The sequence below is a fragment of the Rhinichthys klamathensis genome, unplaced genomic scaffold, assembly GCF_029890125.1.
Source record: "Rhinichthys klamathensis goyatoka isolate OS25496 unplaced genomic scaffold, OSU_Roscu_1.1 h1tg000248l_1, whole genome shotgun sequence".
NCBI lineage: Eukaryota > Metazoa > Chordata > Actinopteri > Cypriniformes > Leuciscidae > Rhinichthys > Rhinichthys klamathensis.
The window spans coordinates 1,545,738-1,560,820 of NW_026606770.1; the positions used below are offsets into that span (position 1 = coordinate 1,545,738).

At 38.8% G+C, this 15,083-nt stretch overlaps 1 protein-coding gene across 1 annotated transcript in view; it reads left to right on the forward strand.

Moving 5' to 3' along the window:
- Positions 1-15,083, forward strand: part of cdh2 (cadherin 2, type 1, N-cadherin (neuronal)) — a 50,310-nt gene that overhangs the window by 21,158 nt on the left and 14,069 nt on the right. Inside the window, exons 3-7 of the mRNA XM_056266456.1 lie at positions 8,596-8,804; positions 11,299-11,439; positions 11,599-11,754; positions 14,421-14,565; positions 14,649-14,821. Of these exons, the coding sequence (XP_056122431.1) occupies positions 8,596-8,804; positions 11,299-11,439; positions 11,599-11,754; positions 14,421-14,565; positions 14,649-14,821 (824 nt within the window). The remainder of the gene's footprint in view (positions 1-8,595; positions 8,805-11,298; positions 11,440-11,598; positions 11,755-14,420; positions 14,566-14,648; positions 14,822-15,083) is intronic.

Here is a 15,083-nt window from a genome sequence, read left to right on the forward strand (position 1 = left end):
AGACATATTCCTCACTAAATGTGCAGTGCTTTATCTGTGTTGTATGTGTAGGAGACATTAGAAAGTAAAAGAGGCAGTGGAAGAAGGTTGCTACTGTAATGTCTGTCCATTGACGCGGCAAATTTTGTGACCCAGTCAGCGTCCCCACAGGCAACGTTGTCACAAAAGCAATTTTCTGGGTTTTCAAACCCAAATAATAGTAATTGTCATGGACATTTGGTCACACATTATAATAGGCTCCATGTTAGAGTGCAATTATATGAGTAAATATAAAAAGAAAGTCATGAACAACATGTAATATGGAATTATGTAGTTTGTAATGAATGCTAGTGCAATTAATTTGTTTAAATGTTTTCATGTGAATTAGCGCAGAAAAGATGGAGCCATTTGCTGTGACAGTCTGGTGTGTTTAAAACTATTTCTGGTTAATGGTATCAGATTAAGGTTTTGAAACGTGCAGGAATATTGAGTTTAACTGCTGGACTGCATTTATAAAGGCTCAAGACGTGCTTGACAATTAGTCAGAGGCCGTAAACATTGGTTTATGTTTTGTAAAACAGCAGTTAGAAGTGTTTTTTGTGTGTGAGGAGGACAGACAGTGGAATGCGCTGCCCGCTTTAGGTGCTCAGGATCGGGCTGGCGTGGAGCCCCTGCCATATGCTGCATGTGTGTGTGTGTATGTGTGTGTGGCTCTGTGCACGGTCATAAATCCTAAGTCCTTGCAGACACCACCAATCTAGCGAGGTCAGAGGTTAAAATGGCACTGCACGCATGCGTACATACACAAACACACATGCAAAACTGAAGTGTCGCTCTAAAAATATTATGATTGAAAAAATAACCTAAAGGCCCTTAGTGCTATTATGATGCAGAATGAATAATTGAGTTTGTCTGTGACAGAGATTATCCAGTGAATGCCAGAATTTTTTCCCCCTCTCTGCATTCAGTATTGCACATTTTATTTGTGTCTGTTTTGGAGGTGTCAGCTGTATCGCCATTAATGGCTAGAAGCTGACAAATTCTCTGCATGTGAAATGTGTCTGTGTATTGTTGTATTCTGCATTGTGGTATATATTTTATTAGCATTTTAGCATCCAGCAGGTAATAGACAAAACATTACTACACACCTTCTAGTGCAAAGCATTTGCAGAAACTCAAAATCTGCATGTAAATCCAAAATATTCAAATGAAGATGTCCGACTTGTTAGCAGGGAGTAACCAAATGACCCATGGAAAAATATACTGTGGTGCTTCAAAATACCATGCCAATACCATGGTACATGTCCAGGGCACAACAATAATGATGCATTGTCATGATATGTTGCACTTTTTGAATATGTTTAAGTTAATCATTCTTTATTTAATTCAATCCCACCATGTGTTGTATCACAGGACCCCAACAAAACGTTCCATTACCAGGTTTATTATTTCAATCGTCAGTAGATCCAACAGTAGGCATTCATAGTTTTAGATTTTTACTTGAATATTTATATACTGGCTCCACTATTAATCAAAATACATGATATATTTAACAATATAGAAATGTTGTCATTAAAATATGTGTTTAAGATTGTATATTATCTAAGTTTTATGTTACTCCATTAAATGTTAAGATTTTCTTAAAATACAATAAAATAATTATATTGTTTATTATAGGGCCTACCACTTTAATGAAACTCATTAATAAATTCATAAACAATTTTCAACACATTTTTACAAAACAACTCATTCTCACAATTAGGGCTGTAGTCAACCAAAAAAATCCTTAGTCGACCAAAGTCGACCAAAAAAATAAAAGAGCGATGTTTTGATTGAACATTTTTTAACAATTGTCATAGACTATTTATAAAACAACAACGAAAAAACATAAAAAATACATAAAACTATAATAATAATACAATTCTTTGAAAATTAAATGATTTTTTTTTAACTGCAAAAAGTGAGGAGCACTGTCAGTCACAATCGCGCACCTGACCACACCACACGCTGCAAAAATATAACTGCTATCTGCCACAATGAAAAATCCTAACAAAAGCTCTCGTTTATACAGGCTGTATATTATTCTTTATTTTCAAAGCTAAGGGTTAACTTTTGTCCAGCCGATCTAGGAGTTTTAAAACAAACCAAAGAGCCTAAAAAACAATCCTAATAATAAAAGGCTGTATTGTAGGACCGCATATAGGTTTATTTTCGTTTTGTTACATTATTTAGGCTATTTTCAAATGCGTCAAGTGTACAAATAAAAACAAAAACATATCAAGAAAACACAATCTATTGAGTCAGCATGATAAAGCCGTTAAAGGGACTGCTCACGTCTTTTGCGCGCTCAAGTTCGATTTCAAATGTAGGCGTGTGGTGTGCGCGCTCTTTTTTTTCCAAGTGCGTCCACGCCGCATCGAGATAAAAACATATAGTGTATAAAAACATAAAAACCGAAACAAGTAGCGTTCTAAACTGAATGAATACAGCTAAACTACCTATATCCCTTACTGAGCGCGAACTACCTATATCCCTTACTGACCTGTGAACCGGGTGTTCTATGTGTGTGCGCTAAACTGTGGCGCTGTTACAAAATAGCCTAAATTAAAGCATTTAAAGTTGGGGATAAACCATAGGCTAATTATATTTAGAATACAGTAATATATAACTGCTTATAAAGGAATAAATATCAAGGAGTAAATCATTGAAAATTTCTTTCTATAGGTAATTTTTTTTTTTTTTTTAAATGCAACTGGTCGACCAATAAGAATGTCAGTCGACCAAGACGGCATCGACCGATTAGTCGACTAAACGACTAAAGTTGACAGCCCTACTCACAATGATAACTGTACTTTACATCAGCAAAATCCACAGAAAGCCGTCTATAACACTGACATCACATTAGTGTGAGGAAAAGGTACAAGGCAGAAAATGAGTTTAATGTCGCTGTTCTCTCTACATGTATTTATCCGAGCGCGCATGCATTTGCATGTGATCAAGTCATTTAACAGGTTGAGATTGAGCTTAATCAGCCGTGAGATTCACCATGTTCTTTTGATCTAAAGTTTAAATCTGAACAAATCAGGAAAGAGACGACGAGAGGATATTTTAAGAGGGAATGTCATGTTATCTTTCTATGTTTTACTCGCTTTGTTTGAGGAGAAACAGCATGAGGCGAGTAGATACGGTGTGTTGTTAGTTGTACTTTTGGATCAAAGGCTTAGATGATTCACATTAACAGAGGAACACATAAAAGCAGCTGTTACTCACCATTATAACATTTTGGCAACTAATCAATAGCCATTGGCTCATTATAGGAGCTACATATTGTGCTGGTTTCAAAAAGAGATAATGAATCCCTTTATGAGATGAAAAGCTCTAACAGTTTAATGTGCACTTTGGTTTTCAAATTGATTTAGGTCCCATTGGTGCATTTTCTCAGTCTGCATTTAGGTGTATATGTGAATGTGTCTGTCTTTTTGTGTATTTTTGGCCGTGAAAGTGTGTACGAGTTAAACCTAAGTTGCCATGCCCACCGAGGGATGTGGCTGAGCGATGCGGCCATTAGAGGAAGCTCACCCTTAGAAAAGTCATGGAAAAAGGGCAATTATAGGCAGGCGGTACAAAAGACAGCTCAGCTCGGTGCAGAGTGGGGTCCTAAGTGCCACATCCATCTGAATTCTTTCACAGGAAGGCTCAGTATGTCTCGGAGACCATGAAACCCCAAACGACGACATTAAGACAGCTATTTTATGCTCTCTCATGGGGGTGGTGGGCTAAACAAAACTATTTTTCCATTACTTTCCTCATTTATGTCTTGCTGCTACTAAAAGCTCACACCAGTTGTAGCCGGCTCGTATTAAAATGAGCTGAGAGTCCCATTGGGAGGGAATAGCGGGGACATTTTGAGCGGTAAAGATGTGTAGTTGGTGTTGAATGCTAAATGCTAATGGATGAAAGAGATTGCTTACAGAGCACATCACACCTCTGCTGGCTAGCCAAATCAGCACTTCAGCTTGAATGTGCGTGTGTGTGGCCGAGCCCTCGTTTGCAAAAGCATACAAGATAGTTCATCTTAAAATGAAAATGATGTCTTTATTTATGATGTCTCATCCTTATGTCATTTCAAAACTGTATTTGGATATTATTTTCTGTGGAGCGCAAAATAGACACTTGTCAAAGTAATAAAAGTAGTCCAAGTGACATGTGTAATGTTCCAATCTTTCTGAAGTCAAATTATAGTTGTTAATCACTGAAAGTTGTGTTTTGGCCATGTCCACAAAGTTGGTGAGAGCTTTAGGGAAATTATTAAATAATGACTTGATTTGTTACAAAAACCCATGGCGAAGAGTAATACTAAGAGAAGGTGTTTATCAGTTAAAGGAGTTAATTTATGGAACAGTCTTCTTATTTCACTTAAGAGCTCTAAAACTATTAATGCATTTAAGAAAAGATATAAGTTAAACATTATGGAAAAGTATAGAACACTTGAATGAAGAACATTAGAAAAGTAAGCGAAAGTGGATGCATATAATTTTGATTGTTGAAGTTTAAGTTCTGTGCTTACATGTTATCATTTTTGGTATAAGAGAAACCATAAAATTGTGTCATCTTTGGACATAGTGTTTTTGTTGTAAAAGGGGTTAGGCAAAATAAGTCTTGACTTCAGCCTAAACCCCTTCGGTCAGATATTATTTAGCATCTATATTCCTAGGTACTCATTTTGTATTTATCTTTCTAATGTATTTATAAAAAAAAAAAAAAATATAAAAAATATTCTTTCTCTATTTGTTTCATTGTTTTATGTTTTTTCATTGTATTATGTACAGGATTTTTGAATTACATATGACCTAAGATTTAATTGTTCAAAATGACCGAAGAAAAATAAATAACTAGGCCTAACGAACTTAGATTTCAGCCTATTCATCACACAAAGCTGTTGTATTCCCTAAAGTCCCTCTGGGGAAAATCAAGCTTTTAATGTTGTTTATATTGTGTATATGGTGTTTTTAATGTGCTTCAACACAAACCAGGTGCAAATGCACAAGTCAGCACCATTGCTGAGTATTTTCCCTTTAAAACTGCAGTGAACTAAAGTTAATCTCAAAAACGAGGTTTGAAATCGCTTGTGTTTCTGACGTCACAAAATACCTTGTAACCAATCAAGTCAACGTGTGATTGTATTTGTTGGCGGGACTAATTTGCATATTCATAGAGCCGCGTATACTAAATGAGGCAAGGGTGTACTGTAGAGTTGCATTCAAGCTATTCTAAGTCATGAAAAACTCAATTCAAGGAAAAAACTTTTAAATATGTCATTTTGGGCATCAAAGATTAGTTTTAAGGGATAAAATGATTGACTTCAGGGGGATTTTAAGATAAGCTGGAATATAGAGCAAAAGTCACAGGTTATTGTTTTTTTTTGTCCTTTTTGGAGCTTGAGAGCCTCTGATTACAGTGCATTGTATTGGACAAGAATTGCATGACAGTTCTTCAAAGATTTCTGCTTTTGTGAAGAAATAACAGCATGCAGGTTTGAAACGACATGATTGGCGAGTAAATAATGGCAGAATTGCTTTAAATTCTCAGTTCCCCTTCAATCTGCCTCTTAGAAATCCTTCTGGTGATTTTGAAGAGACATAGTGAAGGGCAACCGACGCTCGTCTTGCTTCTCAAACACGTCTGTGGTGCCTGATCACCTTCTCACACACATAGATGCAAATTCGTAGATACGCATGCATGCGCATATCAAGCCTCCTAAATCTCCAGCTCGCATTTAGCACTTTGACAAATTATTTTCCATCTCATTGGTCAAGGTGACAGAAAATGGATTGTGTTTTTTAATTGCCTCTTATTTAGATTGTATCAGTTTATTACAGATAAATCAAAAACTTGTTTGTGCCCTGATTTTGTAGGTAAAGGATTGAATATTGTATGTCATACATCCTACATCATCAATACCGTACAAATAACACTAGACATAAATGTCAGACCCTTCGGTATGAACAAGGTTGATTAATATCATTGGGTCGAGAATATAATGAAACAAAATGTAACTAGAGAACCTGGTTTGTAGAATAAAATCTAATCTGTTCTATTTATCCTACGGTAATCATATTAGGGTTTGAAGACCCATACATGCACTCATTTGTTGACACACACAAGCTACCTCAGAGTTTGCTTAAAATAATTCAGTCATTTACCTCTGTCTAACATTAAATCACCCTGATAATTAAATCAATTTCCACTGTTTTGCCGTGACCGCGTTTACTCACGAGACGTGATGAGTAATGCGGCTTTTACTCGCTGCATTAAGCCGAGTTTGCAGGGATGCGTAAAGAGACTGCAGACAAGAAGAAAGACTCAAAGACACTGTTTTCTCTGTTTCATCCGTTAGAAGAGCAGCATTCGGTAATGGAAGGAGACATATAGCGCTACACCCTCCCCCCATCCTCATGAAAACTGCACAAGAAAATGCAGCTGCAGGCAAAACTGGTGCAGCCATCTAATAAAACGTACTCGGTGCACTTCGTCAAGCTAGACTGACACACACACACACACCAGAAGCACCTACCTCGCACCTGCCGAGCAGCAGATCTTGTGCCACCAGGGCAATCGCGTTACATTAAACGCATTACTCTGTGATGGTTACCAGTGTGCCAGGGGCCATGAAGACGAGTCTTTTAATTTTGAAAAACAAAAATTAAACAACATAGGAGGCTCTTCACGCAAGTAATGCGCAAGGACGCCGGGACTACCAATATTAACAATCTGATAAACGCATTAATTGCTCGCCCCCTTCAGCAGGTCTTCATCTAATAATCAGGAATAAGGTCTCATTGGTTGCCATGTCTAATAATAGTGAGTGATTATTTTAGCCTAGTGTTATACCCTGAGAGGTCCTCGCATAATAAATGGTGATTAACAAGAGTGAAAGGTGTAATTTACCTACGGACGTGCGTAATTGCTATACGGCAAATCTGCTTTTTTCCTTGCACTTATGCATGAGAGCAAAGAATCGCAAAAACAAGGTAAGACACACACACACACACACACTGAGAGCAGATTGGTAGAAAGCCACCTGTGAGAGAGAAATTCATCTGTGATGAGGAAATGTTCTCGCTGGTGTGTGTTTCTCTGTGAGAGAAAGGATGGACATTTCCATGGAGATGGAAAATTGGCTTTTGCACCATTTTTATTGACAGTGATTGTGGAGAAAGGACAGGAAGTGTTCGGGAAGTGACATGAGCTGAACTTTTCCTGCATGAGAATCATGGTTCAGTGTGTTACTGCTAAGTTGTGTTAAGGCACAACTGTATAGTTACAGATTTGGATGTGATGTCCATTTTGCTAACATAGTAAAGAAATGATCTTTGCTACTGATGTAAATTACATTTATATAAGTTGTCACATTTCAGTCTATATCATTTTTCTTGTTGAAAAAGATCCGACTCATTAATTCGGGGAATCGGGCTACAATTGTCGTACTGTACGTTTTTGATCCATAAAAGTAATTTGTTTTAGAATTGGACTACATTGGTCAAGTTATGTGTGTTTTTGCGCACAACATACAAGGACTGCAGACTAAATTTGTGAAAAGTTCATTGCTATTTGAGGAAACATGTTTTGCTCGGAAATATTTGGACAATTTAATTGAAAAGTAAATCTGAAAAATGTACTGTGATATAATGATATGCAAATTGAGCATGCATATTCAACTATCTGTGCATGTTTGCATCGAGGTGGCCAAAATTTTAGTATCATACCATCCCTAATGTGCATACATGTGTTTTAATGAATTGTTCATGTCCTGACAGGACTAATGAACGGTAAAACGAATCCCTGTCAGTAATCGTGCGTCCACTAGAGCTATATACCGTGTCACGTTAGCGCTCTGCGAGAAATCACGTGCGCCGTCCACCTGGGCTGGATAATGAGATCTGGCGTTCTGCTTGAAAGATGAAAAATGTCAGACAAATGAGCCCAGTCAATACGAGGCTTCTTGCAAACAAATGCGTCCTGATAGGAGAGCATCCCTGCGTCTCCCTCAGTTCTGGGCGTGTAATTGTCTGTCTGTGTTCTCTAATTGCGGCATAATAAATAAAGCACCTTCATTTGTTGATGTCTGTACTTCTAATGCGATTCCCTCCAGTGCTGTGCCGCAGATATCTCTCAACTCGGCTTTTTCTCAGTTTTCTCTCTTTTTCCCTCCCCTCATCGCTCTCTCTCTCTCTTTGTCTCCTCGTCCTCCTGTTCCTCCACTCCTCAGCACACCTGGGGGCCTGCAGGGGATGTCTCAGCATGAATAATGCAGAAGAGCTTCAGAAGTTGTACCTGCTCTCCTTTCCTACCATCTCTCTCTCTCTCTCTCTCTCTCTTCTGTTTCTTTCTCAATCTCTCTCGCTCTCTCTCGCGCTGTGTCAGTGCGCACTTTCCATCTCTCACTCTCCTTGTCCTCACTTTTAAAACCAAGTAAAACCATTATTCCCTCGTGGAGGAGGAGCGGGAATGTGATTTCCTGTGTGCTTGTTTTTTGCAACAAAAAAAAAATCCTGTTTGCAGTTTAAAAACAAAAACAGGCTTGCACTCAGTCCACTCTCTCTCTCTCTTCTCCAGTGGATTTTGTGGACTGTGGCAGGGGTTCTGGCTTGCGCTTCGAGAGCGGAGACCCTGCGGATTTCCGGATAGAGGCCGACGGGACGGTTTTCGCAGCGCGAACACTGCAGCTCTCTGACGGGAAGGGGCGGAGCTTGGAGATTAAGGCCAAGGACGTGAAGTCTCAAGAGCATTGGCTGGTACACGTCAACTTCACCCAGCCCAAGCAGGTAGGAAGGAAGGCGCACTCGCACGTTAACACGGGGACTGCAAAAATCACAGTAATTACAACTGTGTCAGATCGCTAACGGCGCATGGTGTTTCTAAACTAGCCTCACGCTGCAATTACACCATCAAAACGCCATTGTGCGAATGTGAGCTCACAAAAAATGTCTCTCTTCATCCGAGGGCCTCTGTGACAAAGCCAAAGCACTAATAAAACTATATTAGAAAATTAGCAGAGCACTAACACGTTGATAGTAGGGCTGTAATTAATGTTTAACGATGCTAAAGAGACATTAAGGCTGGAGGATACATTAGACAGTGTGGATCTGGACCCTCAGCTTGGGAACACTAACCATATGTCTCATAGCCCTGCCTTCTGCTCAAAGACAGGGAGAATTTACTCTTTATTACTGACTCACACATGCCCACACACTGCCGCCAAGGGGAAGGAGGACGAGAGGAGCCAGCAGGGGATGAGAGCGGATAAAGGCCGATGGTCGAGGAGGAGAGGGTGAAGGGTGGGCAGTCATAATATATTACCCATGAGTTTGCTGGTGATGTTAAAACCAAGCAACACTGGAAATATGTTGATTTTAATGAGCTTTTAATTTGGCCATTACGTTTTCTAAAGAACGTGTCATTAGACTAGTTTTGCAACTAGGCCCCCTCCTTATCTTGTGAGATGGTTTAATTACATCTCTGATTTAAAGTAAGTGTTTGAATGGGCACGGTTGATTCATGTTTGCTTTAATGAATTCGATTCAAAACTCGACGTTACCATTCAAAATTTTGGGGTTTGTACATTTTTTTTAATGTTTCTTATGCTCTCCAAGGATGCATTTATTTGATCAAAAATACAGTATAAGCAGTAATATTGTGAAATATTATTACAATTTAAAACAACTGTTTTCTATTTTAATGTTTTTTTAAGCTTATTCCTGTGTTCAAAGCTGGATTTTCAGTATCATTACTCCAGTCTTCAGTGTCACATGATCCTTCAGAAATCACTCTAATATGCTGATTAGATGCTCAAGAAACATTTCTTATTATCAATTTTGAAAGCAGTTGTGCTTTAATGCATCCTTGTTGAATAAAAGTATTAATTTCTTCTTTTTTTTTAATCTTACTGACCCCAAACCTTTAAATAGGTCATGTAGATAAATATAGCTGTTCATTACTATGCATTCATTTATGAAATAATTCATTTATGAAAATGATTATATTCAGGATCCCAACGATCCTGAAAAACATGGAAATATCAGGGAATTTAATATTCCAAAAAAAAGTGCTTTCCAGGCCTCTAAAAATCATGACAATAAATACAAATTAATAAAATCTTAAAAGGCTGTGACAATATAATTATTAATAGTTATGGTCAAGTGTTTCAGCTACAGATGGCTCGATAAACTCAATAAAAATCCTATCAAGTATTCACAAATGGCTAATTCATGGATAAATCATAGAAATTAATTGTCCAGAAAGAATGGGAACACTTTATCCATCATTCTTGTGTTGATTTTGTTAAACAAAAACTGGGAAAACATGCCTTATTTTTAAAGTAGATGTTTATTATTTTTACTTTCATTAAACATTTCGATTTTCATTAAATATAATCAAAAGCCCAGCCCTAGTTTATACAGCTAGAGATAACAGATAGAGATAGAAAGGCGATTAATGTGGAATGAGAGGGAAAATAGGAGATATGAAAAGTAAACGAGAACGAACTGGGGTGAAAGATGTTTTTCCATCAGTTCTGTCAATGTTTATGTTGTCGGTTTGTTCATTTGGATAGATTGTGAGACTGTGAGTAGGTACAAGGGTAATGAGTTAGCTCATCACCCGAGTCATAGCAGCGAGAGAGAAAAACGAGAGAATCTATCTCCCTCCTTCAACACCGAACTGCCGCCCGCCCCCATGTCACTGTCATTACCGGCAATATTTCACCACCGGGAGGAAAAGAGAGAAGATAGGTCAAGAGAAAAGGGAGGCTTAGTTGATATCAACTGAGAGGGAATATTGAGTCGCTTTATAACATAACGCACTGTGAGTTTTTGTACTTGCATAAAGAAATCAGTCGTTGTATTGTGTTGTTAGTTGGAATTAAACTCTTAACTGAACACTCAGGGGTTTCTGTTCTGTTTAACACTAAGAGCAGGGCAAATGTCTGGTCAAGCACATCTCTGGCTGCCTTCGGCTCTGAATAACAAGGCTCATGGAGAAAGGAAATGGAACAATACTGCAAGCTCGACACACACTTTCACTTTCACATTCACTATGTGGGTGTTACTGCTCTGGGAGTTAACGATGGAGCAGCAGTGATATTTATGACCCCATTACAGAGGGTAAAATTAATTCTGTAATTATTCGGGGGCCGGGGCAAAAGTGTTGCATGTGCTGCAGTGTGTGTGGGTGTGTGCGCATCACCTAATGTACATTGACCGTGTGGGTGTTTTTGAATCTAACTGTTGTGCTTTTCGCCGTATTTTTTTTCTTTGCCAGGTGCCAGTGATACTGTTTCCGCGGCACAGTGTGGTTGTCAAGGGCGACGGCAGTGTGAATCGCGTGAAAAGAGACTGGGTCATTCCTCCCATCAACGTGCTTGAGAACTCCAGAAAACAATTCCCTGAAGAGCTTGTGAAAGTGAGTGTGTACGCAAAGAAAAACAACATTGGTTCATCATGTGAAGTGTATTCGAAAAAGTACGATAAAAATAAACGGTGATTCATTCATTGAGTTGCTATTCACGTGCATGGAATTCAATTTTATGTTTATCCTGCAAAATTTGCGTGTGTGTTTCAGATCCAGTCGGATAAGGGCAAGAGTAACTCACTGCGCTACAGCGTGACCGGACCAGGAGCCGACCAAAACCCCAACGGCCTGTTTATCATCGACCCCCTTTTAGGAGTCCTGTCTGTCACCAAACCATTGGACAGAGAACACATCCCCAACTTCCTTGTAAGTGTGTGTGTGTTCATGACTCCATGTCCTGAGATGTCATGTCAAACTTTTGAGTACATTTCATCCTAAAAAAACCCAGATTATTCAAACAAACAAAATTATTCAGATTTATGAAACCGTATGAATGATTGCACAAGATTTCCTTTATGTGTATGTTCTAGTTGACTAGTAGTCGCTCATTTAAGCCATTAGTCCGACATTTATGATATTAATTGAAGTGCTTTAAAATATACTTGGGGTTGGGGAGTGACATTGGAATATGGTTTCAGATTCAGGGTTGAGAATAAATATTATAGCATTGTTCTACATTACAGAGAAATACTAAACCATAATAATGAGCATTTAAATATGAATTAAGCACAATTGTTCAATCACAACAATTGGAGTCGCCACAGGAGTCGCCAAATTGCCCAGTAAAAGAGTTGAGTTATTATTCAAATTTTAATGTAAAGTTTCTTTTTTATAAAAACAAATGTGTGTGTGGGTTCGCCTGTGCACTTTTCAGTGCCGTTTCTTGCATACACAATGTTTAAACATCAGGCCTTTGGTCTTTAGATCTGTGTATTTCATCCTGGACAGAGAGAAGCCCTCTAAAACTCCCAATAAATTACATGTGTCATAGTTACCATGGCAACCAGTCTGAGAATGTGACCTTTGACTCCCCTCTAATCCACTGTACCGTGAAGAGGAGAGCAGGCAAAATTAAACTCTGGAGGAGCTTATCTTAACACTAAGTCACACACACATTCATTCATTGTGCTCGTAGGGGGGCATTCCCTAAATCTGGCTTTTCCTAAGTAAGAACAATCCTCAATCTCCCCTGGAAGTAGTTTCAAACTTTTTCTGCCTGGTTTCAATACCCTTTCACTTCACTACTGGACCCGAGAGGCTGTTAACCTCCCTCAGTGTCTACCTAATCCACATTCAGATTCAAATTATGCAGAGATTACATGAATATGAAATGATTTGCTTCCTAATGGTGCCAAAGGTGGAGCATCAGGCTTCCTTCGGATAGCTCATGCATATATACAGCAGACTTAAAGGTGCTCTATGTAACTTTTCTACTAAAATGAATCCTTTTTTTATTGCATGTGTGTGAAGGGGTTGTAATCACACATTAAAATGATCCACTTGTCGAGTTTTGCTATTACCTCTGAAGGCCAGTATTCCTATTTCTATGTGAAGTCTCCGGGTCGGATTTCCCGCGAAATCCAACGGATGTGACGTGCATGTGCGCTCCCGAGCCGCTCTCCTTATATACAGTCTATTGTAGACGGTCAGGGAGTTACGTCCGGTTAAAGGCGCACGTTTTTCGGCTTATATCTCAGTCAATCTTTGATCAATATTCCCAAGACTCTAATCGTTCATAGTGCTGGACGGGGCCTTTCGAACGAGCCCACCCCCGAGGTCCAACTCGCCCGGCTCCCTGAGTTATAGCCGTTCGAAATCTGGGGTCCCAGCGAACGTCGATCCGGTAGGGGCATCCCCGAGGCCCGCCACTCTAGCGTTCGGGCAAGGGTTCCCCTGGGACCTCCTCCCCCGAATTTGAGCTCTCTGGGTCTTTGCGTTCCAGAGATACGAGCGATTTTCTTCTGAGATCGTGACGTCACCGGCGCCCGATGGTTTTCTGCTAATATCTCCGCGAAAACACCACCAAAAACTATGGAACTTATATGGTTCTTTTTTTTTAGCTCGACTAGATGGTCCCAACGAGCTCGGTGCTCGCCGAATCCGTCTAGTATTCGCCGAGATATTTGCGTAATAGACGGTATTGTCTATGAGTTCGAGCACGAGCGCTCTTGTAAAATTTGGTTGCAATCTGAAACATCACCACTAGAGGCCGCTAAAAGTTACATAGAGCACCTTTAAGACTGCTCTAGCACACAAACTGCAACCAAGTCAGCTACAGCAGTTGCTTAACTCCAATAACTGCTGTAAATGAGTGTGGCGGTTAATAGCCTATTTTACACTGACAGTGTGTCTGTACTGCCATTGCTGTTACAGTTTTGCTCAGTTGACTGCAGAAAATGTGTGAATTGAGTTCTGTAAATTTCTTCTGAATGTTGCATTAAAATGGCTCATAATGGCATAAAACACTGAAAATACTGTGGAGGTTCTGTGTTGTTCTCAAAACTCGTAAGAGTGCAAATGTGATTCTGAGGGTAATTCACTTCATGCCTCCCATAGCATAGCTAGTTAGTTAGTAAGATTTTATTTTTGTAAAATAATGCTTTTATTTAGCAAGTACGTATTCAATTGATCAAAGTTAACAGTAATGTAAAAAAAAAAATGTACATCATCATATTAGAATGATTTCTGAAGGATCATGTGACACTGAAGACTGGAGTAATGATGCTGAAAATTCAGCTTTGCCAACACAGGAATGAATGACATTTTAAACTATATTAAAATAGAAAATAGCACCTTTTAAATTGTAATAATATCTCACAATCACAATAGTACTGTTTTTAATTAGTTTTGTCAAATAAATGCAGCCTTGGTGAGCATAGAGAAGAAGAAAAAAATCTTCCAATCCCCAACTTTTTGAACTGTGGTGTAATTTCATATGAAAATAACAATGAAATGAGTTGTTTTCATAGCTGCTCAGATGTAGACTTGTTTTCATGTAAACTGTGACTTTAAATGTGTGTTTGCGTCCACAGCTACGTGCTCATGCCGTGGACATCAATGGGAACCAGATGGAGACCCCCGTTGACATCATCATCAATGTCATCGATATGAACGACAACCGGCCCGAGTTCACACACCAGATCTGGAACGGAACCGTGGATGAGGGCGCCAAACCAGGTACACACACACACACACGCATTCACGCTTTTGACACGCCTTCACCAATTAAGTGAAAACTGACATTTATTGCTCTGTTCTAGGTACATTTGTAATGACGGTGACCTCCCAGGATAAGGATGACCCAAATACAGCCAATGGGATGCTCAGATACAAGATCCTCTCCCAGACCCCGGAGAGCCCCTCCTCCAATATGTTCACTATCAACAACAAGACCGGCAAAATCATCACTGTAGCTGCAGGCCTGGACCGTGAGGTACGAGGAAATTTGGAATGTCAAAAATATACTACAACCAGTTTTATTATTAATGTAGTATTTCTAAATGTCTTAAATTATCTTTTACTTTTTTATTTAAATTTTGATTCAAGTTCTTTTTAAACTATTTCTTTTTAGCTGTAATATGTTTTTTATTTCAGTTTTAGTTAGTAATTCTAGTACTTAAACTTGTTTTATTTCAGTTGGTTGTTGAAGCAACAAAGTTTTTTAAAGTTTAAAGTTTGTTTTTCATCAAATATAG